This window comes from Bos indicus, chromosome 8 (genome assembly GCF_029378745.1).
Source record: "Bos indicus isolate NIAB-ARS_2022 breed Sahiwal x Tharparkar chromosome 8, NIAB-ARS_B.indTharparkar_mat_pri_1.0, whole genome shotgun sequence".
Taxonomy (NCBI): domain Eukaryota; kingdom Metazoa; phylum Chordata; class Mammalia; order Artiodactyla; family Bovidae; genus Bos; species Bos indicus.
Genome location: NC_091767.1, coordinates 112,154,487 through 112,181,728, shown reverse-complemented (window position 1 = coordinate 112,181,728; position 27,242 = coordinate 112,154,487). Strand labels below are relative to the sequence as shown.

At 52.8% G+C, this 27,242-nt stretch overlaps 1 protein-coding gene across 1 annotated transcript in view; it reads left to right on the top strand.

The window, feature by feature from the left end:
* Positions 1 to 27,242, top strand: part of SNTG2 (syntrophin gamma 2) — a 120,169-nt gene that overhangs the window by 66,571 nt on the left and 26,356 nt on the right. The window contains exons 7-10 of the mRNA XM_070795450.1: positions 2,376 to 2,463; positions 4,445 to 4,536; positions 15,439 to 15,566; positions 25,078 to 25,207. Of these exons, the coding sequence (XP_070651551.1) occupies positions 2,376 to 2,463; positions 4,445 to 4,536; positions 15,439 to 15,566; positions 25,078 to 25,207 (438 nt within the window). The remainder of the gene's footprint in view (positions 1 to 2,375; positions 2,464 to 4,444; positions 4,537 to 15,438; positions 15,567 to 25,077; positions 25,208 to 27,242) is intronic.

Here is a 27,242-nt window from a genome sequence, read left to right as displayed (position 1 = left end):
GTTGCCTCCTGCCTTGGCAAGCCTCACGGCTTCAGGGTGACAGAAACTGTCCATGTCCCGCTGCTTACGGCACCATGTCCCCATCCACACTGACACACGAAATTGGAGCAGCCCTGGCAGGGGGGAACTTTACTTAATTTTACTGAGCAAATTCTGAGACCTCTCACCATTCAGAGAGCAACGGAAATCGACATTTGGAAAATTGCTTGGTCTGACTTGCATGCAGAGGTTAGTGATAGCAGGGAGGCGGGGATGCTGGGGTGACGGGTGCCCCTGCGGGTGCCCCAGCCCCACTTGTCTGCCTTGGAGCCCCCAGCGCAGACCCGAGCCTGACGTCCACAGAGGCCAGAGTAGGGTCCGTGCTTGATCTTAGAGGATCTCAGAAGGAGAGATGGTGCAGAACTGCGTTTCTATGCAACATGGTCAGAATTTTTTTCAAAATATCAAATGTTAAATTAACTTCTAGTCCAGTATGGCAGTCCAGGGTCTTAGATGCTATGAGAGCCATTGATTAACAAAATGCCATAATCACCAAAAAGGCACTGACTCACTTCGTGAGGCCTCCTTTTCAAGTTGAAATGGGTTCTTTTTTATACGTGTTTTAGTCACGCACAGCTGCTCTGCTATCGCTAAGGTCTCAGGCCAGATCCTGAGTTCTGCTGGTTTTGAACTCAAGAACCCTTAGAAATAAAGCCTTCCCTTGTGTTTAGAAAATGGTAGAAACAGAATCTTCCAATTCCAAGCTGCAGCCCAGCCCTCACCCCTGAACCCTCTGAACCCCTGCACCCCGATCCCAGCATCTCGCACGTGTGGTCGCACTGGTCACTCAGCAGATCAAAGTGTGTTTGGTAGAAGGTGTCCTGTGGGAGCTGAGGCTGGTTGCTTGCTTCTCCAGGTGTGCGTGAGTGTGCATGCACACACAGACGTGCAGATCCGCATGACAGAAGCAGTGGGTGAACTTGACCCTGGAGAGAGTCACAAATCTCAGGCCCTTGCTGTCCAGGTGACGCCCAGGTGTTCAGCGTAAAACTCCATGAGCTGAGGACCCGGCAGCTTCTGTGGGGCCAAGCCCTCCCCGGGTGTGTCCCCCACCCTCGGACACCCACACCTGCAGGGCATTGCCCGGGGTTAGAGGAGGGAGTGCGGTGACCCTGCACTTTGATCAGAATCGCCTGGGGACAAGTGGCCAGGGGACAGGAGACACGTGTCAGCCGGGAGGGGCTGGGGTGGTGCACTCCTGTCTCTGGGGCCTCGGCCTGGGCGGAGGGTGGTCCCAGAGAGCCCCCAGCCGCCAGGCCGTCCGAGCAGAGCGTCCGTCTCATGCTCACGGTGCTTCCTGCCCTCCCTTCACTCAGCTGACCTGGGCTCGTGTGTTCAGCGGGGTTCACAGGCCAAGGCACAGGGGCGGGGGACGTCAGGATCTGGGGGGCATGGAAATGTCCCCGGGTGAGAGGAAAGGCATTCCTGGGTTCTCCGGGCAGAAGCCGGTGGCTATGCATGCGAGGGCCGGGCACCAAGGTCATATGGAGGCATCGGGGACGTTCCCGAGGGGGCCGGGGTGGGAACACTTATAGCTGCTTATTTCTGGGCTGTGTCTGCTGTGTCTGGATCGAGGTGGCCTAACTGACGGGAAACACGTCAGGCTTTCAAAGCTGTCTCCAGAGCTAACGTGGGGAGCTCTGTAACTGCACATGAAAGCCTGAGCCCGGGGGTGGGTGACCTTGTAACCGAGAGGGGCGACGTGATGCACGCGGTTTCTCCAAACCAAAGGGTCGTTTCAGCTCTGAAGCTCGTGTTTGCAGTTTGCAGCATCACAGCAGATGCGCGGGCCTGTGTGCCAGTGTCTGAGATTTGGCGATTGGTACTCCGCATGGGTTTCTTCCGTGAGTTTGGTTTCGGGCAGGGGGGTGTCTAGCGTGCGGGGAGCCTGGCCTTGGGCTTGCACCTGTGTGTGGATGAGGCACAGAGCTGTGTGCCTGGGGACACACCGCATCTGTTCGTCCCCCCAGGGGAGGCTTGCAGAGCTTCCAGAGTCTCAGAGGTAATCGTGAACACTGGCTCCTCGAGAGACAGGCGAAACGTGTAGCGGGAGTGGAAGTGTTAGTCGCTCAGTCGTGTCCGACTCTCTGCGACCCCATGGACTGTAGCCCGCCAGGCTCCTCCGTCCATGGGACTCTCCAGGCAAGAATACTGGAGTGGCTTGCCATTTCCTCCTCCAGGGGATCTTCCCAACCAGGGGATAGAATTCAGGTCTCCTGCATTGCAGGCGGATTCTTTCCCGTCTGAGCCCCCCGGCAAGCCCTGGTGGGGATGCACGCTTTCTTTCCGTGGTCCCTCTGTAGTGGTAAAGTGGCTGTCCTTTGTCACACTGACAGGTGCATCTTCTGAAAAATGCTGGCGATGAGGTGACCGTCACTGTCGAGTATCTCAGGGAAGCACCGTCGTTTCTGAAGCTCCCGTTAGGTAAGTGGCGGGGCTCACGGGGGCCGACAGCTTCCTCCTCACCTGTTGTTTTTCCTGAGACGTCCTGCTGGGTAACACGCCCGCAGCCTCTTCAGAAGCAGGGATCCCACGGTCAGGATGCTGTGTGCATCCTGCTATCTCAGAGGGATAGACAGACAGGCTGCCCACACTTGTCTTCTGGCCACACAACCTCGGGTGGGACGGTAAGGGGGGCGTGAAAGAACACGGCCTCACTTTTGGAGCTGCTCCTCGACGGCCTGGACGCGTCGGTGTGAAGACCCGTGAGTTCATCAGGTTCCCCCGAACCCACTGGAGCTCTGCCTGTGCAGTCTAGTGTCTGAAGGGAATCCGGGGTGATGGGCACCTGCTTCACCCTAACTGTGCCGGGGCCCTGAGGGCGAGCCTGTAAACGGGCTCCTGACTTTTCAAGAAGAAAACTGAGATTGCAGAAGTAACTTGCATGACATCCACTAACTTTCCTCATCTGTGAACTGGTGGTAATGATCAACAACCACCACACCAGGGGCTTGTGTCTCGGAGGAGTGACTGCAGCATCCTGGCCGGGCTGTCAGCTCCGTCCTCCGCAACACGGACGCTGGTGACACGGGAGGGACCCATGTGCATCCTGCTCCCCTGCAGGCGCACGCCTGTGCTCGCAGCCCCGTCTGGGGTGCGGATGAGGGTGGTGTGGGGCCCCTGCTGAAGTGCCCTCAGCTCCGGCCAGTGCCTGTCGCTCGGGGACTTCACCCCATAGAGTCAGGTTTTGCCACCTTCCAGGAAAGTGGGAAATCTGGATTTTAAAGCAGTGTATGGGTTTTGATTAAATAAACCCATGTGCTGGTCAGACTTGGCTTCCCAGCTGGTCTGGAGTTTTTGCCTAATATCACTTATCCCCTAGTAGTTGGCTTTTGATGGCTAATGTTGGCCTTGAAACTCTTCAAGCTAAAGGAAAACAAAGGACCTGTGATCCAAGCAGGCAGCAGCTCTGACCGTCCACGACCGGCGGGGCCCTTCCCGTTGCGTCTGAGAACAGGAGAGGCGGGTCCCCTGGCTCTCTCCCGAGATCGCCCACTGTGTGTGTGGAGGGGGCAGGGGCAAGCCTGAGCGTAGTGGCTCCTGGGTCCTGGGGCCACTGGCACCTGGTCTGGCATCTGGCGAGGGGTCCGGACACGTGGTCGGGGCTGACGAGGCAGGAGACTCGTGGCCACAACTGTGTCCATGTGCAGTGAGCACTGGTCTCACTGTGCCCCCTGCTGCCCCTGACCACCCAGAGCCACAGGGGCAGGCAGTGGGGGATGTGTGGGGACAGGCCCACGGGCTAGGGGACATGGGGACTCCTTTCCGTCCCTGAACTTGCTGAGAGCGGACAGAGGGCTTGAGACGGACGCTGACTTGGCCCCCTTCCCCGCCCCTCCCTGTCCACCCGGGTCCGCGCTCCAGGCCCAGCTGTGGCTCCCTGATGAATCCAGAGCTGCTTCCTCTTTTTACAAACATCGCTTTCCTCAAACTCACCTTGTCTTCCTAGTTTTCACTAAAGCAGCTTGCAGTGAAAGATAATCAAATGTGTCAAACAAAGAAATAATATCCAAGTTATCATCAGAAAGTCAAGAATAACTTAGGAAATTAGCATCGTTATCCTAGCAATGGGGAGTGCAGGTTCGTGAAGCCATGGGGGCTGGGGATGGGCCGGGGGAGGCCGCTGTCTCCCTGGGCCTAGGGAAAGGCTGACCTGCCTGCCCACTGCTGCGCTTCCCGTGGGCCCCAGACGGGCGGCTGGCCGTGCAGCGGGGTGAGGGCCACGCTGGCTCGCAGCCCAGGGGCCAGTATGTTCTCTTCCAGACCCGGGGATGGCTCACGCTGCTTAGGGTTCTAAGTCCATCCTGTTCCCGTCCGCTTCTCCCAGGCTTGTCGGGGACCCGCCGGGTGGACCTGCAGGTTAGCCCCGGAGCCGTGTCTGCAGCACAGTCTGTATTGTTCACAGGGTCCCCGGGACCAGCCAGCCAGCCGGGCAGCAGGGCCTCCTCGCCCCTCTTCGACAGCGGTCTGCATCTGAACGGAGCCTCCAGCAACACGGTAAGCACGCGCCTCCTGTCTCCTTTAACCAGCCTGTGTGTGGTTCCCGAGCCATTCCTGGTGTCTCCTTGGGTGTGTGACAGCTTTCCTGTGTTCTCACGTGGAACTGAATTGTCAACCGCTCTCCGCCCGGGTGCTGCCTCTCTCCTCCCCTCCACGAGCAGGAGTCTGCTCAGGGCTTCCCCCCAGGCTCCGTGTTCTCTTCCAGGCCCAGGGACGGCTCACACCGCTTAGGGTTCTAAGTCCATCCTTGTTCACATCCAGACCCCGGCCGAGTGTTTATGACAAGTGGAGTCTTGGGCACACCAGTGACCTGAGCAGAGTCTTGGTCACACCAGCGACCTTATCAGGTCCAGATCCCGGCCGAATATTTATAACAAGCGGAGTCTCGGTCACACCAGTGCTGCCCACCCAGACCTGAACCTGAACCTCGTCGGGCCCGTCCACACCCTCACCCGCTCCGTCCTGGCGCCCCGCCCGCACCCTCGTGCTCCGTCCTGGCCCCCTGTTGGTTGGTCACTGCTCATGTTTCCTTCACAGAGGAAACAGGGGGGTTACTCCTGCATGACTTGATCGTCCAAAACGGTTTTCCTTTTTCCGGAGAGATGACTGGCGCTTCCACGAGACGTGCTTGGAGCCTGGGTGCTGACCTGGGCCTCTGAGGGGCTCTGGGTGCCGGAGTGACTGGTGCTTCCACGAGACGCGCTTGGAGCCTGGGTGCTGACCTGGGCCTCTGAGGGGCTCTGGGTGCCGGAGCACCTGTGGCAGATGAATAAAGAGCTCAAATTAAAGAACAAAGGATTTATGATGATGAATAGCTGATTTTCTAAGCTAAAATTTTCAGAAGATTAATGCAAAAGGCTAGGGTCATTGCAAAGAACTGAATGAGTCAGAAGTGTACAGGAATAGTATATTAAAGCCCAAAATTGAAACCGAATTTTGCAGAAATTATAAGGAAACATATAAGAAGCTTATAAATAGTGGTTGCAAGTGAAGAGCAGATGTAAAAAGAAAAAGTAATTAAAATGAATACATTTTAAAATGTTAAACAAACATTTAAGTTAAACAATGACTTGAATCTTCTAGATGGAAGGGAGGCTGGTCTCCTAGGCAGAGATAATGAACGAGTGAACGATAGAATGATATTTAACGGTTTAATTAAAACATAAGGCACATGCTGAGAAGTATTCAACTTTGAAATGACAGCTTAATAAATGTTACAGCACCATGGTCAGAATATAGCACGTCGCCAAAATCTCACACTGCTGCTGCTGCTAAGTCGCTTCAGTCGTGTCCGACTCTGTGCGATCCCATAGACGGAAGCCCACCAGGCTCCCCCATCCCTGGGATTCTCCAGTCAAGAACACTGGAGTGGGTTGCCTTTTCCTTCTCCAATGCATGAAAGTGAAAAGTGAAAGGGAAGTCGCTCAGTCGTGTCTGACTCTTCACGACCCCATGGATTGCAGTCTACCAGGCTCCTCCGTCTATGGGGTTTTCCAGGCAAGAGCACTGGAGTGGGGAATCTCACACTACATCCCCCTCAAAAAACTTACCATTGTTTAGACCTCAATTGCTATAGATTCATTTTATCTGTATTTGAGCTTCATGTAGAGTCATACTCGCCTCTCTGACTTTGTGACTGAAAGTCGATCTTAAAATCCACCAGCAAAAACAGGTCACTTATGAAGAATGACACTTTCGTTAACAACGTATTTCTCAGCAGTGACAGTGGAAGCTGCAAAGCAGCCCAGTGCATAACATTTTCAAAACCGTGGAGACAAAAGCCATCACTACTGGTCTATCTCTGCATTCCTCGCAAAAACGTGTTTCCAGAACAAGTGAAAGTACAGACTTGTTCTTAGGAAGAGGATCTGAAAGAGTCGCTAACAGGCTTTCACTAGGACAGTCTCTAAAGGCCACATTTCAGGAGGGAAAACACGAGGGATCCCGGAAGCGTGTGGAGGTTAAAGGAGGGAAGTCTGTGGAAAGTAATGCAGTCACTTGAGTTAGGCTGGCAGGTGCCAGCCCAGCACGGACTTTCGCAGAACGTCTGTTTTCTCGTGCAGCTCGGGAGCCACTTTCCGTTGCGTTTCCCACCAGCCGCTTCTGCTCCCGACAGTCTTGGCCCAGGAAGTGAGGCACCTCCGTTCACGTTAGTGCCTCAGCTTGATGGGTCGTCAGGTCACATCGGGGCGTTGCGTCATCTCTGAAGCCCCCAGTCCTGTATAAAAGATACCATGTGTTTCTAAAAATAGTATTTGCACACTCCTCTCTTATTTTCATCATGCGCTTCGGTAGTTTATTGACCTTTGTCTTGAGTAGATTCTGGTAGCTGTAAAGACTTCAGTTGTCTTCCAGACAACCTCCCGATGAAGAGTCTAAGAATCAGGCCCTGTTTTTACTCCACCATTCATGTTTCATGAGATGTTTTTAATCTTATCATCATAATAATGACTTCTCATTATTATGATAATGCTATATGATAATCCTAATAATGATTTCAATTAGAAGAATATAACAGTAATCTGCTATCAGATATTTTGATCTGCTTTTAAATTATTGTATTACTGTAACACTTAAAAATGTATACAACTTAATTTAGATACTCAGCTGTCTTCGTGAAATGAATTAATTTCATTAAAATAACAAAGTAGACATTTCCACTCAAAATATATCAAATTCAAATAGGAAAATTATTTACATTTTTTGTGGCATGCAGAGACCGTACAGTACAGTGCTGCTGTCTCATCCCTGAGGTGTGTGTCTTAATTCAGCTGCAGAAAAATATTTGACAGTGACCCTTCTCCCTCAATAGTAATTAATACGTGATGTCTAATTGAGCCTTTAAGAGGTGCTCTTTGGAGGGAAAGCCAAGCATTTCAGTGAGAAACACGCTCGACTGGGGTAAGGCTGCGTGTGAGCGCCTGTGTGAACCCGCCTGTCTGCCCTTGGGCCCCGTGACCTGCGACCTGCCCTCGGCCAGCTCACAGAGACACGCAGAGGCCACTGCTGCGCGAGGTTCCCGGGCTGCCGTGTCCACACGCAGTGTTCTGCCGGGGGTCACGCAGGGCGGTCCAGCTGTCCAGGGAGGGCCGGGCCCCTGAGAGTCAGGTGCAGACGTGTTTAGTTAATGCCAGTCCGTCTGGACAGGAGGCATTCTCAAAGGAAATTAGCCCTGGAAATGCAGTGAAAGCTGAAGCTCTGTCACAGAAGTGGTTTAGTTCTGGGTCTACTTAAATTCAGGTGCAGACGTGTTTAGTTAATGCTAGTCCGTCTGGACAGGAGGCATTCTCAAAGAAAATTAGCCCTGGAAATGCAGTGAAAGCTGAAGCTCTGTCACAGAAGTAGTTAGTTCTGGGTCTACTTAAAGCAGCATTGGGAAGAAACGGGTGCCTCTCAAGCCCCCAGGGCCCGAGGCACGTGCTTCCTATCTGCGAGGGACATCACCACCGTCAGGAGCAACACAGAGCAGCTCACGACCAATGCCCACCACGCCTGCGGAGGCCACAGCCGCTGTGCTGGGGCCACGGCCCAGCTGCACCAGCCTCGAGGCCTTCCGGGGACAGCAGGAGATCTTGGCTCTTTCTCCCTAAGGAGCTCCCAGGTCTCCTTGCAAAGCCCCCAGAGTGCTTCCCTCCTGCAAGCCCCAACTTGCTGGCCCTAGAGGCACCCCCACTCTGCCGCCCAAGGCTGGGGCCCTGGGCACCATCATCCTTAGACTTCGGGTGTAAGTCCACCAGTCTGTTCTGGACGCCTGGGCACTCAGCCGGGGACTGTATAGTGCCTGGGGCCCAGTTGGCAATACGGCTGCATCCCTCCTATCTCCAGGATCCGCCCTCTCCCACTACCCCCGTGGCCTCAGGTGGCTCCTCCAACTCCCAACATGAGCAGGGTACCCCATCACCCCTAAAGCTGTGCTCTGGTGCCTGACATCCGTTTCTTCTCCCATCCCCCCCCACATCAGTGGGCACCAGCTTCACATCCAGTTCAGACGCTGCAGGCAGCCCAGGCTCCCAGCCCCATCCCTGGGGGACAATCTGCTGTGATGGCCACTCCCCAGAGATTTTCCATAAGATGCCCCGTGTCTTAATGTTGGAAGACTTCTCCCAGCAGCGGGTGACTGGCCGGGGAGATGGACTCACAGCCCCTGGGACTGTTACGATATGAAACATGCCTTCCACTGGGCGCTCGTCTGGCACGGGCTCTGGGTTCAGGGCAGTCCCGGTGCCTCCTCAGGAAAGGCTGGCATGTGTCTTGGGGCTGACCCTCTCAGAGCAGCAGTCCAGGGTGGTCTCTGGGTGCATGGAGGGCCATCTCCTTCCTTACTGACTCCAGAGCCATTTAGAAAGGGAGTAACAGAGAGGGGTGCTAGGGAAGCTCTTCCCGAGGCAGGGACTCCTTTCCTGCCCACCTCATGTGCGACCCCGTAGCCCCCGAGACTTGAGGAGGCAGGTGGGGTGCCTGGCACCGGGGCCTCTGGGCTGGAAGCTGGACCCGTCCCTCTGAGGTCACCAGGGTCATGTCTCCACTCCACACCCGCCTCCGAGATGGATGTTTTTCTGCTTGAGTGATGGAAAGCCAGAAGCCTGCAGGAGGCTGTCAGTGAGTGGTGTGGCGTCTCTGCATGTGGCATTCGTCTTGAAAAAGCATCTTCCTAACAGACCCACCTCCAGCACCGGAGTCGGTTGTGAATGCACTGCAGATCTGAGGGTCGTCGGGAAAGACTTGAATGTACGAGGTGAGCGCATTCAGGATTCCAGAGGAAGCGACTGTTTATGGTGATCACTGACCGCACGCTACACAGGAAAGGAAGTCTTGTCTTCTCAGCCTTCTAGATGTTTACAAAACCTGAGAGGGTCATGAGCCTGGACGCCCTGCAGTCCTGGCGTCTGTGACGTCATAGAGAGCAACACAGAGAGCTTCAAATGTACGATGGAGCCAAAGGAGAGTAATGGATCAGGAGAAACGAAGCTTACCCGGGAATGCAGACTGGGCATCCAGATTTAACTGACAGCACAGCACCTTGATTTATCTTGTTACAAAACTGGAAGTGACTCAGATCTCCCTCAACAGGTGAACGAAGCAAGAGACGCTGGCACACACAAACAGCAGATACCGCTCAGCGAAGACAGCGAATAATCTGCTGCTGTAGTTCAGTCGCTCGGTCGTATCCACGTCCTTGTGACCCCATGGACTGCAGCACGCCAGGCTTCCGTGTCCTTCACTACCTCCCAGAGTTTGCTCAAACTCATGTCCACTGAGTTGGTGATGCCTTTCAACCATCTCATCCTCTGTTGCTCCCTTCTCCTCCTGTCCTTAACCTTTCCCAGCTTCTGCTGAAATACACAGAAACAGAGATCCTGTCACTGACTTCCTGCCGAGAGAATGAAGCTACACACACAAGTGCCTCCTGTACGATTCTGTACGTAGAAGTTCTGGAAGAACCAGAGATACCTGTGGTAATGGAAGTCAGAGCGCTGGGGAACAGGGAGGTGTGCCCACGCTCGTCCCAGCTCATATTCGTGATTCAGGGATGGTGTGATCATGGAGTGCACAGGTGGAGTGCTGGGGAACAGGGAGGTTTGCCCACTCTTGTTCCCAGCTCGTATTCATGAGTTCAGGGATGGTGTGATCGTGGGGTGCACAGGTGGAGCGCTGGGGAACAGGGAGATCTGCCCACGGTCATCCCAGCTCATATTCATGATTTCAGGGGTGGTGTGATCATGGGGTGCTCAGGTGGAGTGCTGGGGAATAGGGAGGCCTGCCCACACTCATTCCCAGCTCATATTTGTGATTCAGGGATGGTGTGATCATGGGGTGCACAGGTGGAGCCCTGGGGAACAGGGAGATCTGCCCATGGTCATGCCTGCTCATATTCGCGATTTCAGGGGTGGTGTGATCGCGGGGTGCACAGGTGGAGCACTGGGAAACAGGGAGGCATGCCCATGCTCGTTCCCAGCTCGTATCCATGAATTCAGGGATGGTGTGATCATGGGGTGCTCAGGTGGAGTGCTGGGGAACAGGGAGGCCTGCCCACATTCCTTCCCAGCTCATATTCATGAGTTCAGGGGTGGCAAGATCGTGGCTTTAAGGCAGCATCCTTGGCTGACACTCACCCCGTGGAATTTCTCCCTGTTGGAGCGCCACTGCACCTCCACTCAGACTCTCCAGCTCAGAGACACCAAGGCGTCTCCAAGGCGTCTCAGGGTCACTGCTCCACGGGCTGGTGGGTCACGCTCGAATGTCTCAGAACCAGGGTTGCCCTTGGTTCCTTATTCCCTGCGCCTGTGATGGGATCGTAAATCAGAAGGAAGCGTGTTTTGTCCCCACCTTCCTCCAATGCAGGAGACCCGGGTTCAGTCCCTGGGTTGGAAAGATCCCCTGGAGAAGGAAATGGTAAACCACTCCAGTATTCTTGCCTGGAGAATCCCATGGACGGAGAAGCCTGGTAGGCTACAGTCCACGGGGTCGCCGAGAGTCGGACACGACTGAGCGACTTCACCTTCACCTTCTCTGAAATCGGCTTCTTGGGTGGTGATGGCAGGAGATGGTGGCGTGGCACCTGAGTACCCTGGGCTGTGTCAGGGGTCAGGGGAGCTGACAGGTGCAGCCCAGGGCGCTCCGCCCAGATTGGGAAGCAGCCTCCTCACTTCTCCACCCTTAAGCTGATGTCCCATCTGGGGCAGAAGTTAGACTCATGATTCTCTAGTTCCTGCAGGCTCTGAGCTGTCTTCTGATGACATGGACTGGCTCACAGAGTTTTAGCCTACCCAGCACTGGAGCGGCCTGATCCATGACTGCAGCTCCTAGACGTCTGTCCGGGCCCACTTCTCTGGTGTCCATCAGGAGGGGAAGCTCCAGGCTCCTGCATCGCTGGCACTGCCACCGTTTTCTCCTAGACCCAGGCTCAGAGCTGCAGGGGGCAGGCAGCTTGTGTCCTGCAGTCTCCAGGGATGGAGAGAGCTCGGAGCTGACCCCAGACGGGCTCCCTCTCTCCTGGGCATCCCTGACCCGCCTCTAGAGTGAGCTCAGAGCTGACACCAGACGGCTTCCCCCTCCCCACCTCATCCCTGGACCCACCTTTAGAGTGAGCTCGGAGCTGACCCCAGACGGACTCCCCTTCATTCCCAGGCATCCCTGGGCCCGCCTCTAGAGGGAGCTCAGAGCTGACACCAAAGGGCCTCCCCGCCTCCTGGGCATCCCTGGACCCGCCTCTAGAGGGAGCTCAGAGCTGACACCAAAGGGCCTCCCCCTCCCCACCTCATCCCTGGACCCACCTTTAGAGTGAGCTCAAAGCTGATCCCAGACAGGCTCCCCGTCTCCCTGGCATCCCTGGACCCGCCTCTAGAGGGAGCTCAGAGCCGACCCCAGATGACCTCCCCCTTCTTTCCCACCAGGCCCACCGCCTAGGAGGCTGTTGAGCATCACTGAAAACCCACTGATCTACAGAGACCTGGTGTCTTCCTTTAGCCTCATGGTTCTTGGGATTATTCAAAGTATTTTTCTAAAGGAAACCCCAGGAAAATCTGACACGAAACTCTGGGCTTGTCAGTTGCCTCCAAGCGAGAAGCGTTCCAAGGCAGAGGAAACAAAAAGCCTCCTATATAGAGTCTAATGCCAGATGTGCTCAATGAGTTATGAAATGCCACCTGTTTTATAAAGGAAAATGTTGCTTTTCTTAGTGGGAAATTGCTTTTTATCCTACATTTTTAAAAGTAGATTGAAAATGATTTTATAAAATAACCATATTCCTAAGCTTATTTGAATGTTGCTTACTCTATACTGGAATCCATTATGACATTTTAATTTTTTTTTTAGCATGGACCATTTTTAAAGCCTTTGTTGAATTTGTTACAATATGGCTTCTGTTTTGTGTTTTGGTTTTTTGGCCATGAGGCGTATGGGATCCTACCTCCCCGACCAGGGATTGAATCCGCATCCCCTGCGGTGGAAGCGAAGCCTTAGCCCGTGGACCTCCAGGAGAGTCCCCAAACAGCGTCTTTACGTGGTGGTTTCGCAGGCTGGTTCTAATAACCGAATACTGATGCATGTTTGCGTTGCAAGTTTGAATCAGTGAGAAGAGCAAACCGCCCTCAAAGAAAATGCACAAAAACACGGTTCTTAATGAACTCTTACACCATAAACATAGTGTGTGAGTTCAACTAGCCGTGATAAAATTCAGTGAAAACTGGTGACTGAAGACATGCCCCAGTGTATGAGAAATCACAGCTATTTCTTACACAGCAGCAGCAGTACATGCAGGCAGAGGGGCGTCCCAGGAAAGCCAGCATGAAATCCGTGGCACAGGGATAGACCTGATGCTTTCAGTGCTGTGCTCGCGTGACCTCGAAAGCAGGATGTCACCAGACGTCAGCACGCAAAGCAGAAAGAGGGCCCTCCGTGGCGATTCATGGAGTCTGCCTCACACCTCTGGTCTTACAGTGCCTTTGCCTTTGAGCTACTGGCTGAGGACTTAATAAATAAAGAACGTTCGGAGGACACCCGCGCGCAGCCTCTAGTTGCTGGGGATCCAGGCTGCGTCTCCAGAGGCCACAGTGGACAGTCCTTCCTGCCCCTCCCAGCCCCGGTGGCCCTGCGTCCTGGCCGGCGGCCTCATGGCTCCCGGGTACACCTCGGTCTTCACAAGGCCCCCGCTCCCCTGTCCAGGTTCTGCCTGTGTCCCTCGGGTAAGGATTGATGCCACCATGTTAGGGCGCCCGGACAGTCCAGGGTAAACTCGTGTCACAGTGCGTCCACGCGTGCGTGCTCAGTCACTTCAGTCGTGTCTGACTTGGCGACCCCATGGACTGTAGTCCGAGAGGCTCCTCTGTCCATGGGGTTCTCCAGGCAAGAATCCTGGAGTGGGTTGCCATGCCCTCCTCCAGGGGATCTTCCCGACCCAGGGATCGAACCCAGGTCTACTGTGTCTCCAGCATTGCAGGCGGCTTCTCCACCCACTGAGTCACCTGGGAAGCCCCCCATTGCAATACCATTAGTCTAATCAAACCTGGAAAGACTTTGTCCAAATAAGGCTCCGGGATGGGACCTGCTGGGTGTTATCCCGGAGTGTCAGCTTTTCGGCCCGAGACGGTTGAACGCTCACGGGGAGTTTGGCCTGAAAGGAGTCATCCCTGTATACAGCTTGCTGGCCTTGTTGGAATTTCATTTTGCTTTGGGGTAGAATTGATTAGCGATGCTGGGAGACTTTCAGGTGCACAGCAAAGTGATTCAGTTACGTGTGTACCTGTGTCTGTTCTTTACCGAATTCTTTTCTGGATCAGATTGTTTCAGAGTGCAGAGCCGGGTCCCCTGTGCAGCAAAGCAGGGCCCAGGGGAGTGGCCCCACAGAGCTCTAGTGTCCTTGTGTCCTGAGCAGGTCTGCCGTCGTGTAAGAGCACAGCCCCAGCCCCACCCTTCCGCCAGCGGGCCCTGCGCTCAGCAGGGAGACCCTTCCCCAGCCCTCACAACAGGCAGCACAGCGCTGGGTCTGGCCGCCCCCAGGGCAGGGCCTTCCTGCTGCTCTGGGCAGGGTCTGGGGTTGCCGCCCTGGTTAGTGGCTTTGCCTGCGCCCTGGGGATGTGCACCTTGTTCTGTCCGCCTGTCCCTGAGCCGGGACGCCTGCCTTTGTCACCGGAAGCCACAGCTGCTCCAAGGATGCTTCTGGAAAGGGAGGCAGACAGGGCTGCAGCTGTCCCCTGCCGGGGCGGGATGCCGCCGGCCCCGCCCGCAGGACCGGGACAGACCGTCTCTGACCCTGTGGCTCACTGGGCACGTGTGGGTGTCACGTCTCGGAACATGGTTGTTTGCGTGGCTTCATTCAGCCTTTCGAGCATCTTCCTGATAGCTTATGGTGAATGAAGTGGGGATTCATGATTTCTGAAGAAAAAGATTTATTTTCAAGACCAGGGACCAGGCTTGATCACTTGAGAGCTTTTTATGTAGCAGAGTTTTATTAAAGAATAACAAGGGACAGAGAAAGCTTCTGACACAGACATCAGAAGGGGGATGGAGAGTGCCCCCCTCGCTAGTCTTAGCAAGGGAGCTGTGTACTTTTTCAGTCGGTTATTACAATAAATCAAAAGAGGGTCTCAAGGTTGTAAAGATCCTACCAGACCCACTCCCACAATTTACATGTTAAGATGACAGGATCAGTCCGTTCTTAAGAAGGAGAAACGTGTCTTCAAACAGATACATTGTTGTTACATAGCCATTGGTACAGAGTTTAAGATGAGTTGTTTTGTTGTGTAATCATCAGCTCTGGGCTTAAAGAAAAAAAAACGTTTTATGTGGCTAAGGCTAAGGAAGGTAGAAAAGAAAGTTTGTCCTTTCTTCCTCCTTGAGAGCTCCGATCCCTTTCCTCTCTTGGGGGACCCTGAGCTTCTTATCCACCTAAGAATTAATTCTCACTCCCCTTACCCTCAGGCCCCACCCTCCACCCACCCCCGCTCCTTTTGGACAGAGGCTGAGAGCTTTGCCATTAACTAATAAGCTAGGCTTGTGACCACCTGTTAGCATCTTGGCAGCATTAATATGTATGAATCCCATTCTGATTTGACCTTCTGGCTGGGGGAGGCAGCTCACAGCCTATCTGACTCACAGCCTTCCTCAGGGCCCCAGATTCCTCCCAATGCCAGTCTCTGCCCTCAGCCTCTTCCCTGTGACTTTTCTCTCTTTGGTGCAGTATTTTGTTTAAAAAATAGATGAAGAATATAGTTTACTTTGACCTAGAAGGGCGCTTGTTTCTTCCCAGAGCTCTGAGCGCACACGCACTCTTGCTGCAGCCGAGACGTGTTAGATCTGAGTTTGCAGACGTGCTGTCAGGGCCTGTCAGCCCCCTCCCCACCCTGTTTTTGGTGCTCTCGACTGATCCCGTGACCCTTGATTCTCGTCTGTTCTGCACAGGCTCCGTCCTCGCCGTCCTCGCCTGTAGCTAATAAACCAAAATACGAGAAGCGCTGGCTAGACGCCCTGTCACTTCCTCTGTCCATGGCCCGAGTCTCAAGGTGCAGAGCTGGAGCGGACACGTTCAGGTGTGTGACCGTGGTCTGGAGTGGACGCGCCGATAAACCCAGAGGTGCATGTCCTTGTCACCAGGTGAATTCAGCATTTGCAGAAATAGTAATCATCGTCTTGATAGTCAAACGCTATCAGAGCAGGAGCCGACTTGTCAGGAGTGGGTCTGTCTAGCAGTGACTGTTGCTGTTTCCTCTTCTGAGACATGGTCATTAGCAGAAGAAATCATAGTTCCAGTTTCAAATGCGAGCAGAATTAGACTGAATGTAAAACTGAGCTCTCATCCAAGGTGGATCCAGTTCCAGAAACGTCCTCTCAGCAGCCCTCTGGGCCTCATTTCCTTCATTAATGAGAAGTTAAGAAGGTGAGTAGAGGATGGGTGAGCACAGGAAGAGAGCTTGAGGTTTGGAAACAGCCCTTTCCTTGATGAAACGCACCTGCCTGTCATGGCTGCTTTCAGGTAAACACAAGGCTTCTGCAGGAGGAAGGCCCCCAGAAGGCCCTACCCCCTGAGTCAGCCACACGGCCCTCCTGTGCCTGAGATGTGCTGTCTCTGCCCACAGCAAACCAGAGGCTTCCCTGTGGTTTTAAGAAAGCTTGTTGTTGTTGTTTTATCATTAAGTTGTGTCCGACTCTTTGTGAGCCCGTGGACTGTAGCCCTCCAGGCTCCTCTGTCCATGGGATTCTCCAGGCAAGAACACTGGAGTGGGTTGCCATGCCTTCCTGCAGGGGGTCTTCCCGACCCAGGGATAGAACCCACATCTCCTGCATGAAGGCAGGTTCCTTACCAGCTGAGCCACCAGGGAAGCCCTTGACAAAAGCAAATACATCTTACTGGCTCTGCTGACTTTTATATGAGCAGGAAGGGACACAAAGTAAAATGACCAAAATTCTGCCTTTTATGGTGTGTTTGTCAGACACACAGCAGTGCTGAAGTGGCATCTGGAGGCTGAGCGGACGCGCGTCCCCCTGCCCTGTGACCCTCTGGCCCCACCTTAAGGGGAGGAGAGGACAGGCATGCTGCCTGAAGCAGCCTGAGTTAGTTCTGTGGCTCCTGGGGACCCTCGCTGCGAGACCTGCAAGGAACAGTTTAGAAGTTGCAAACCCTAAACCAAATGCTTTTTAAAATCAAAGGCTCTCAACTACAGCCTGGGAAGGATTTTGAGGAGATCCTTTGAGTGGATAAAAATAAGTGGGATAAGCAGGTCAGAGGTCAGCGCCCTGGGGTTCCAGTTGTAGGACCAAATGTGTCACCACCTCCTGCCTTTTCTGAAAGCGCAGTTCAGTTCAGTTCAGTTGTTCAGCCATGTCCAACTCTTTGCGACCCCATGGAGCGCAGCACGCCAGGCCTCCCCATCCATCACCAACTCCTGAATCCACCAAAACTCATGTCCATTGAGTTGGTGATGCCATCCAACCATGTCATCTTTTGAAAGTTATTTGGCCAATAATGGTTGAGTTTCCTTGGTTTTCTGAAATTTTTTCCCGAAGAGTCTATAAAAAGCAGATGCATATTTAAACCCAACATTAAGTTTGTTCTGAAATGATAAAAGTCAGTTTTAACCGTTGCGACTTTGCCCCCAGGGCCTGCAGGGGTGTCTCTGGCCAGAGGGCCTCTGGCACCTGCTCACTGTCGGGAGGAGGTTAGAGTCGGAGGTTCTCAGGCACAGTGGGAGCTAGGCTTTTGCTTAAGCATTGTGTCACCATTAATGGAGGTTAAATCATTGAACACACAAGACAGAAAAGGTGCTTCCGTGAGAATCTGGGGGAGAACGTCTGGATCGAAAGGAAACCAGGCATGGAAGCAGCGCAGCGTTCGGGTAGGAGGTTCGCTGACGCTGAACAGGCAGAGCTGCCCCCGGTGCTCCCAGACCACGCGTGCAGACACTGGGAAGCAGCCTTGTGGCCTCGCAGGTCACTGGGCAGCAGCTCGTGCTTCTGGCTACCAGGCAGTCACTGACACATTCCTCTGACTCTGCGTGTAGAAAAGCGTGCTTCCTAGTGGGCCTGACGTCCGTGAAGAAAGCAAGAGACTTCTAAGCAGGCTCTTCTCCGTTTTCTGTTGCTACAGTTAGTGAAAATTTAGCAAAAGTGCACGTTTATCTTCTCACAGTCTCCACGGGCCAGCTGGCACGTGTGCTGGGGTCTCTGCAGGCTGGCCTGGGGTGGGGCCAGGCTGGGCTCTCGCCTGAGACCAGGTTCTCTCGGGCGGAGGGCAGCATTCAGTTCCTCGGGTTTGGGGGCTGGGTCCCCATCTCCATATGCGTTCCAGCTGCGTGTCCTCCTGCCTCTCAGGCAGCAGCAGGTGACCTCTTGTCCTGGGCTCCTGACTTCCTGTCTCTGACCCCAGGCCCGATGGGAAGTACTTGAGACCACATTGGGCCAGCTGGATAATTTTCCTAATTTAAGGACAGCCGACTTCCGATCTTAACCATAATAAGTCCCTTCTGTACGAGCAAGTTCCATTTGAAGAGCAAGTTCTTAAGTCGAATCTGTTCGTGTAAATCCAACAGAGTCAGCCTAGGTACCCGACTGACTCAGTCGGCCAGACCATGCTGTAATGCGATATGTTTATAACACTTTTCACACAAATAATACATAACAAACACGCAAAAATGAAGAGAGCGTTTTCGATCTTGCGGTTCAGTGCCTGGAGAAGTACGGCAGTATGATGCGTCGGCTGGCACACAGGAGCTGAATCTGCTGAACAGGGGAGAGGGCGACTGGGTGGGGGGTGGTGGAGCTGGAGGACCCACAGCAACAGGAGACGGGGGACGAGCTGCAGTTCCACCCCGCCTGGGGGTGCGTGGCCACGGCTCTGAGGTTTGCGTCCTGAAGGCTCGCGTGTAGGAGACTTACTGTACATTTTCAGAGCCCCACCAGCAGCACAGAGCTCCGTGTCCAACAGAAACCTGGGCTCAGCGGCCTGCGCTCAGAGGCTGGGAGCCCCGCCCGAGTGCCCACGTGTTCAGACCCGGGAACCTCGGTTCAGGAATCTGTCCGTTGAAGATGCTCTTAGCCTGGCTCTGCAGTTGCGTGTGGTCTCACGTGGTCCCCATGACAAGTCCAGTTTAGGTGCCCAGACCTGGGCTAACAAGGCGCCCACCTAGTGCCTGTATTTCAGAAGCTGAGGGGAGGGACTGTCCTTAAGAACAAGGGAAACGTGTGCTTTAGAGACGTCCGTGGTTGGTCCAGCCACGCGCAGGGGACTTTAGATGCTCTGAGGCCTGGGCCTCTGGACTTGGGTCAGTGGCTTTACCCCCGGGGGGGCAGGTGGTGTGGAGGAAAGAGCGGGTTTGGAGGGAACCAGCTCTTATCCTGCTTCGTCTGTGGGGCTCCTGGGGCCTCGGGACCTGCACAACTCGGGACCCCCGCCTGACGGCCCAGCAGGCGGGAGACACGGGAGTGCTCCTCTGCTTCCTACGGCCGTTTTATGGAGAAAACGTGAAATAGCACAGGGTTTATCGGAGATTTTAAACTCCTTCAGAAGTGTGCCAACAGCTGTGGGTTCGTTAGCGGTTTGTGGGGCGAGGAGTGCCTGATACAGGAGCAGGGAGACAGTCTGAGCGAGTCCCACGGCGTCTGCGTGCCTGCCCGCTCTGGGGGATTCGGTGCCCAAGGCGCCGCTCCTGTGGTTCTGCCCAGATGAGCCCTGCCTGGGTCCCCACTTCACGGTGGCCTCAGGAAGTGCAGGGAGTCCCTCCCTTTGCTCCTTTTTCTAAGGACGGAGGAGGGAGGGAACTAAAGCGTGTCGGTTCTGTTTGTCCCGCATCTTCCGTGTTTGTGAAAGTACCAGAGATCTGGCATCTTGTCACTGACAGTAAGACCCCACCTGGCTGTGTCGGGAGGGTCGTTGTTTCAGAAGAAGGAGCGTGGATGGGACCCAGGGGCTTTACGGCCAGCCGCACTGGGACAGACTGCAGATGAGCGCAGTGTGAAGAGCGATGCTGGGAGTCAGAAGGATCCCCCTGATGCCTGGTTTGCTTTGCAAAGGATGGCTTCATGTTTAAACGCTTGTGCCAAGCTCCCTCCTGTTTACTTGGGAAATCCTGAAAGCACAGCTCACTTGGTGGAGCAGAGCTGGGGAAATAGCGTCCTGGGGGCTGTAGGCGTCTCCACAGAAGGAGGGCCTTCTGCAGGGTGGGGTCCTGTGGGGCTCATAGCAGGGTCAGGAACCCAGGGCCTGCTCTGCACTGGGGCTTGGAGAGTGGGCCCCTGTGCTCGTGGCTGAGCTTGCCTGATCCGGGCGGGTGCAGGGAGGGGGCTCTAGGGGCAGGGCCTGGGCAAGGCCGGCCTCGGGACAAGGTCGTGATGGGTCGCGGGGGTCCTCAGCCGGCTTCATCCAGAGCTGAAGAGTTACCTTCTGGTGGAATAAATACGAAAACATGTTTAAAAATCAATTTACTATGCAAATAAAACTGAAGGTTGAAAAGGGAGAAAGTATCGTGACCTATAAATCCGTTGCCAGACAACAAACTCGCCTGTTTCACAAACGCATCTATTCAGCTGCTTCTGAGTCTAACAGGCTCTCCGTTGAGATGAAAACCACATGGATTAAGTAGTTAAAAGTCTGGACCTGAATTTAGAGATAAAGGCTAATTCACAGTGGGGAAGCTGGAGGGCGGTGTGGATAAAGTGTGTGGTTTTCAGGGAAGGAGTTGTTCGGAGCACTCACTCCCCAGCGCAGACTACACTGTTTCAGGAAGTTTGTGTTTTCGGCCAGTGGTTCAGGTTTTCCTAGAAGATAAATCAAAGGAGGACACTGAAGTAGAACTCAATGTGGCATCTGCTTCCTCATGGCTCCTGCTAGGATATTGCACTAGGTCAGTGGGCACTCCTATTAGAACAGAAGTGTCCAGGGGTTTGAAAGGTTTGCTTCATAGAACTGAAAGCTTTCAAAGGCTGATAAGTGCCTCCTGGACACAGAAATCCTAATGGAAAGATGAAGAAGATGGAGAGAAAGACGTGGTGTTTGTGTCTAATTTCCTTAGCTATAGACTCAAACTACAGGTTCTATTCAAAACAGTTGTAAAAAGAAACCTTTAAGACTTAAGAGATCCCAGTGATTTAGCCACCTATGAATCTTTTAGAATGTGTTCTATTTTATAATACTGAATTATTTCTCTTTTCTTGATTTAAAGCATTTTGAATTTTGTTCAAAGTAATTTCAATCATTATGCAAAGTGGAATTTTCAAAGGCATGATTAATTTAGGAAGAATCTAGGGACATAAGGATGATGATGAGACAGGTTCTGCACACACGTTTGCAAGCACCAAGCTGGTCCTCCCACCTGCTTGCTGCCGGCCCTGTGCGCTGGATGCAGTTCTGTGCCTATAATTACGTGCCCAAGCGTGCCGGGCACGGGCTCTCCCTCAGCCCGCCTCACCACCGCCCCGCGCCCGCGGGCAGCCCTTCAGGCACCTGTGTTCAGCGGCTGCGCCCTGGCTTGGGGGACAGGTTCTGTGTCCGTGGGCCGTGGACTTGGGGAGGGGGAAGGCTTGCACATCTAGAGGCGTGTTCTCCAGCATTAATTCACAAATACTCTTGCACACCTGCTCCGTGTAGCGCTGGCTAGCTGGGGGGCAGGGTGGGGAGGTGGGAAGGATGAGCAAACCCAGGAGTCCGTGCCCTCTGGAAGCTTCCTGTCCATCAGGAATGCAGGGCCTGAGGTCAGAACAGAGAGAGACCTGCATGAGGTGGTTTTCCTCCCTTTCCTTCAGCGGGACCCTGGGAGGGGCCCCACCATCTGGCTGGGACCCGCCGCCCCATCAGTCAGCCCCCTGCTCCCTGACGGCCGGGGCTTGGAGGACTCAGGCCTGGGCTCAGGACAAGAGTGACGGGGGGATAAGTTGGCTTTGGGGCAGCATGAAGGGAAAGCTATCTATTTTTTTTCTGAATTTGGTGAACTTGGGTGGTGTGGTGCCGGAATTTTCCAGTAATAGTGGCTTTTTCATAAACACACTGGTACAGGGAGAAGGGCGCCCACATTTCAATTGGGTCTTTGTTAATAGTTCATGTGCGTCCTTGGAGCTGCCGCTGTGTCGTGGGAAAGGTAGAAAATCTCTGGCTTCCGTGAAAAAATACCACCCACGCCACAGAGGCAGGCTTGAAGTGTGACGTGTGAATGACAGTTTGGAGATGTCTTTCAAATTCTGAGGAGTATACACTCTTTTTTCCTCTCATTTTGGCTAGTGAATATTCATAACTCTCGATGTGAGTAAACAGATACCAACCTCTCTGCTTCCAGACCTGAGGGCTCCAATTCATGAGAGCAGAGACACCATCCGGGTATAAGGGGACGGGACTAGCTGGGGCAGGGGGGCCTGGGTGGTTGTGGGCCGTGACTCGTGGGTCAGCGGTTCTGTGGGTCATTTTGGAATATCGAGTGTATTCGTTCTTTAAACAAAAGAACACACAACATGTTCCAAACATGATTTGTAACTCTGAGTTCTTTTTCTCCGATGTCGCAGCTTTGATGGCCAGTCAAGTCGGGTGCTGCTGGAGTTCCCCGGCACAGCTGAAGGAGGTGTTGGAGGGGGGTTGTTGCTGTGGGACCCAGACAGGTGTCCAGGGCCGTGAAATACCGAGCTGTGCTGTGTGGTCGTGGAGCCGACCTAGCGGAGGTGTTGGTGCAGAGCTTCTCAGCAGGGACGGAGGGAGAGTCCGCGGGGCGGGGGGCTGGCTTCTGCCCTGGGGAGCAGCAGCAGGGCACAGGGGTGCCCCCGGGACAGCCCGTGCTGGCGGTGTCTGTGGAGAAGCGGGAGGGGGTGTGAAGGGGCAGGAGAAGACCCAGACTGCTCCCCGACCAAGCGCAGAGCTGACGCGACGTCGAACTCGCTGTTTCTCAATCTCCTGAAAAGTTAAGCTGCATGAACGTTTAACCTTACTGGAATGGATTTCTTTTCTTAGCCAGAAACTGAATTGTTTCAATCCCTGCAGTATGGAACTGTCTTCCTAGATTTCTCTTTGAAACTCAGACTTTGTCTCCAAGTGTGAGGAAATCCTGGAAGGGGTAGGCTTTTCCAAAAGCACACGGCACGGTCCATCCTCCCCTTGTCTGGCTGCTCCCCGGGAACTCAGGCCCCAAACACACTGCCTTCTTTGGGTGTAGGTTTTACTGCTGATCTTTAAAAGCTGATGTGTGACCTCACAGAGCAGCTGAGTCCTGGGCAGTGGGTACTCTGCGATTTCTAGTTCTGACCATGACCTTGACCATGTGGTTAAAATATTGAGAATCCTGAGCAGATGCTATGACCGTAGAACCATGAGGCAGGTTCCACCTGTGGACGGCGGAGGGGGAGGGACTTGCAGGGGAGCCTGAACGCTGCACGAGTTGAACATTAAGAATAAAACCTCAGAGTTGATCGGGAGACTTCTCCATTCAAGCAAGCATGCACACGATTTGTGCAACGGACTCTAATTAGCATGACTTTTATAACAATAAGCCAAAAAGTGAATTTCCTCGTCACACTTTGCTGGCGTGTTGGGGTCTGTCATCCGCGTTGATGCCAACACCTCTGCTGTTTCTGCTCATGTAGTTTTAACTCTACTGCTTTCCTTGGCAGATAACCTCATCAAGCAGCAGTGTTTGCGTGGGACCTGTGGGTTTACTGGAATCATATTCATTATTCCACGTTGTTTCTCCCAGAATTTCCATTTCTAGTGCAGTTGGCATTTTGAAGCCCGCCATGTGGACGGGACTCCCAGAGCTTAGGCGTCTGCTTGTCTCCTGGAGCTGAAGCATGGACATGCTGGGACTCAAAACTCACCCTTTTTCCTCAGAGAGCCGACTGTCTACACCCGGTGCCCAGGTGTTTGCTGAAGCCCTTTTTCAAACTAGGAACACCCCCTGTGTTGACTGTTTTCTAGCATGAGAAGGTTCTGGATTTTGAAAAGTGCTTTTTCTTCACCTGTTGAGATGATTGTGTGATTTTTAAAAATTCTGTTGCTATGATGTATGACGTTAATTTCCAAGTGTCAAACCGACCTTGAATTCCTGGGGTAAATCCCATTGATTATGGTATATAATTCTTAATAGATGTTCCTAGATTGACTTTACTAGTATTTCATGGAGACTTTTTTCATCTATATTCAAAACAGATATTAGACTGTAGTTTTCTTGTGATGAATTGTGGTTTTGGTATCAAAGTAAGTAAGTTGAAAATGTTCTGTTCTATTTGGGGGAGAGTGTGAATAATTGTTATTAATTCTTCTCTGAATGTTTTGTAGACCTCAGTGGTGAAGCCAGCTGGGCCTCAGCTTTTCTATTTGGTTAGTCTGGGGTTAAAAATTGAGTCTCTACACTTGTAATATTATCTTTTCAGATTTCTTCCTAAATCAGCTTAAGTAGTTGTATCTTTCAAGGATTTGTCCATTTCATCTAATTTCTCTCTTTAGTGACCATCGTTGTTCATGTAACTTCTTTATAACCCCTTTTTTCCTGTAATATTGATGACAACAGTTCCACTTTCACTTCACATGCTGGTATTTTGAGACTTCTTTCTTTTTCCCTTGGTCCATATAGCTAAAAGCTTATCAGTTTTGCTATTCTTCTTAAAGAACTAGATTTCGCTCACACTGATTTCCTCTTCTCTGCTTCATTAATTCAAGCTCCAATCTTCATTATTTTCTTCCTTCTGCTTTCGCCGTATTTAGTTTGTTCTTCATCTGTATGTATATACACATATATATTTAAAATGACTAAAGAAATGTAAATGCTTACTAATATAAAAAAAGCAGGAAAAGAGGAGCAGAGGAACAAAAATTATGTGAGACACATAGAAAATGAAAAGTAAAATGGCAGACACAAGTCTAACTGTACCAATAATAAAATTATATTTGAATGATTAAATAACCCAATTAAAAGGTAAATTTTTCAGACTAAATAGAAAAAACAAGGTCTATCTTCAAGAGACACATTTTAGATACAAATAGAAAAAGAAAAGATGAGAAAGATATCATCAGCAGTAAACACAAGAAAGATGGACTGGTTACAGTAGAGCCATACAAAATAGAATTTTAAACTAAAATTGTTATTAGAAATAAAGAGGAGAGGGGTATTTTTTAAAGATAAATGTTTAAATCATCAGGAAGAGATAACAATATGTGTACCCACACAGAACCCCAAAGTACACGGAGCTAGAGCCAGCAGTGCTGGAGGAGGAGCAGACGATTCAGCAGTGACGGTGGGGGGCCTCGGGAGCCAGTTTTAACAGGGGATGGAAAGGCCAGGTAGAACCTCAAGAAGAAACTGGGTTCCATCAGAACCATAAGCCAAACAGACCCAGTGACGTCTGGAGAGCCTCCATCAGCAGGAGGAAGTGATACACTGAACTTAGTTTCAGTATATCTGCCTAGGGGACTGAGACAGGTTCCTTTAGCCCACAGCTTGAGCTGTGCCTCACGTGGCGGCAGCGTGGCGTTGCCGAGCAGGGCTGACGGGGGCTGGTGACAGCACCGCCCCCTCCCACTCCTGAGGCACCCGGCCCCAGCGCTTCCTCCCAGCATCTCTTCTCTTCCTCCTTCAGGTCCAGCGCGATCCAGGTGCAGGCCCTGGATGGGGTGAGCTCGGGGCCCCTCCAGTTTCACACGGCCCAGGAGCGTGCCGACTGGCTGAGAATGGTGTCGGCCAACATCAGCGATTTGATGCTGCGAAACGTGAGCGTGGAGACGGTCCCCGTCCCTGGGTTTGCTTTTCAGTCCATGGAAATAGTCACGACTCTTTGTTATTTAAGATTAACCCTGAAACAGTTGGTCATAACGTTAAACAGAAGCACGTACTTTTAAAGGAAGCTTTTATTTGGAGGATAATTGCTTTACGATATTGTGGTGGTTTCTGCCATTCATCAACATGAATCAGCCACTGGCATCCATGTGTCTCCTCCCTCTTGAGCTTCCCTCCCCCCTCTCACCCCACCCCACCCCTGGGTTGTCACAGAGCACTGTTCACAGTGGCTAGGACATGGAAGCAACCTAGATGTCCATCGACAGACGAACGGATAAAGAAGTTGGGGTGCGTGTGTACAATGGAGTATTACTCAGCTGTAAAAAGAACACGTTTGAGTCAGTCCTACTGACGTGGATGAACCTAGAGCCTGTGATACAGAGGGAAGTAAATCAGAAAGAGAAAAGCAAACATTGTACTCTCTTTTTCAACAAATCGAATCTCTAACTAAGACAAAGGGAAAGATTAAGTCACCCGAAAGTTTCCTGGTGTGAGAGGAGAGGCTGAGTCAGGGTCTGGACTCGTCACCTTGGCCTTGTCTCTTGTCTCTTCTTTCCACGTACCTACACAGCGTTCTCTGTGAGCATATACTTTATATGTTCTCTATCCAAATGCATTGATGTAATGTGACATGTATTTGAGGAACCCAGCTCGGTTAGAGATGTGATTTTCCAAAACATGGAGGAAGCTTAGAAAGAGGCACGGCCACCAGATAGTCTCAGCGGCTCTCAGCAGGTCCCCAGGAGGGAGCAGGTGCTCTGTGTCCTTGAATGGTCTGTGTAATGACCGAGTCAATATTGAAATAAGTGAATGTACACTAAAACCACATGGGGTGGGAGCAGCACCTAAATCAAGTCCGAAGTTCCCTAGAGCACCCTGTACCCTGGCGGTAACGTCATGGCCACAGCCCCGGGGGCTCACGGAAGGAGCAGCCCTTGGCCGAAGGTGGCCGTGGACCAGTCTTGTGGTCCTCAGGCCCCACCGGGTGACTTGCCCCACTGTCCGCATTCGTGCCCCCGGGTCTGCTCTGGTCCAGGCCAGCTGGGGGCAGGCGGGGGCCTGTGTGTTCAGACGCCTGCGGCTCGAGGGGAGGGCCCCGCAGCCGCCCCCGCGGCCCTGTCTCTCTCACTCCTGACTTGTTCCTGGAAGCTGCCCAACGCTGGTTGCCTGAGCACTTTGAAATACCAGGGAAGCAGAAATGCGTGAGATTTCTATTCCAAGGACCCCAGGGGCTCTCAGCTGCCCAGTAGGTGCCATGTGCGTGCTAAGTTGCTTTAGTCACGTCTGACTCTGCGCAGTGCTATGGACCGTAGCCCGCCAGCCTCTCTGTCCATGGGATTCTCCAGGCAAGAATACTGGAGTGGGTTGCCATTCTCTCTTCCAGGGGATCTTCCTGACCCAGGGATCAAACCTGCATCTCTTAAGTCTCCTGCATTGGCAGGTGGATTCTTTACCACCAGTGCCACCTGGGAAGCCCACCAGACTCTCTCTAAGACCTCAGTTTTCCAACTTGACATTTGATTTCAAGGGTATCTGGGTGGATAAAAGGTAAAGAGAAAGGCCAGGTGGTGGCAGCTTGGTATTTGCAGACACACTGGGCTCCGTATGAATCTCACACTGGGGTGCTGGGCGGGCAGAGGGAAGGAAAGCTGAACACCCGCAAGCCAGAACCGCGGATGCAGAGCCCGTTCCCCGGCAGTCTTGGCTGCTCTATTACTCTGGACCTTCATGTCCTCGCTGGTTGGATTTTGCAGGATTGCTGGGAGAATCGGGGAAGGAGTGTGAGCTGTGAAACTATAGTCACCTGAGGTGGTGTGTGCAGAAGTCATTTCCCCCAGTTTTTCAGATGTTGAAGTGTAAGCTTCTGCTGCCCCATGGCTTCTCTTACATAAAGTGCCGATAATTGAGGAACAGCAGAGTCTGTGTGCTCGTCTTGGGCATTCTATTATGAGACTTGCTGCCACACAT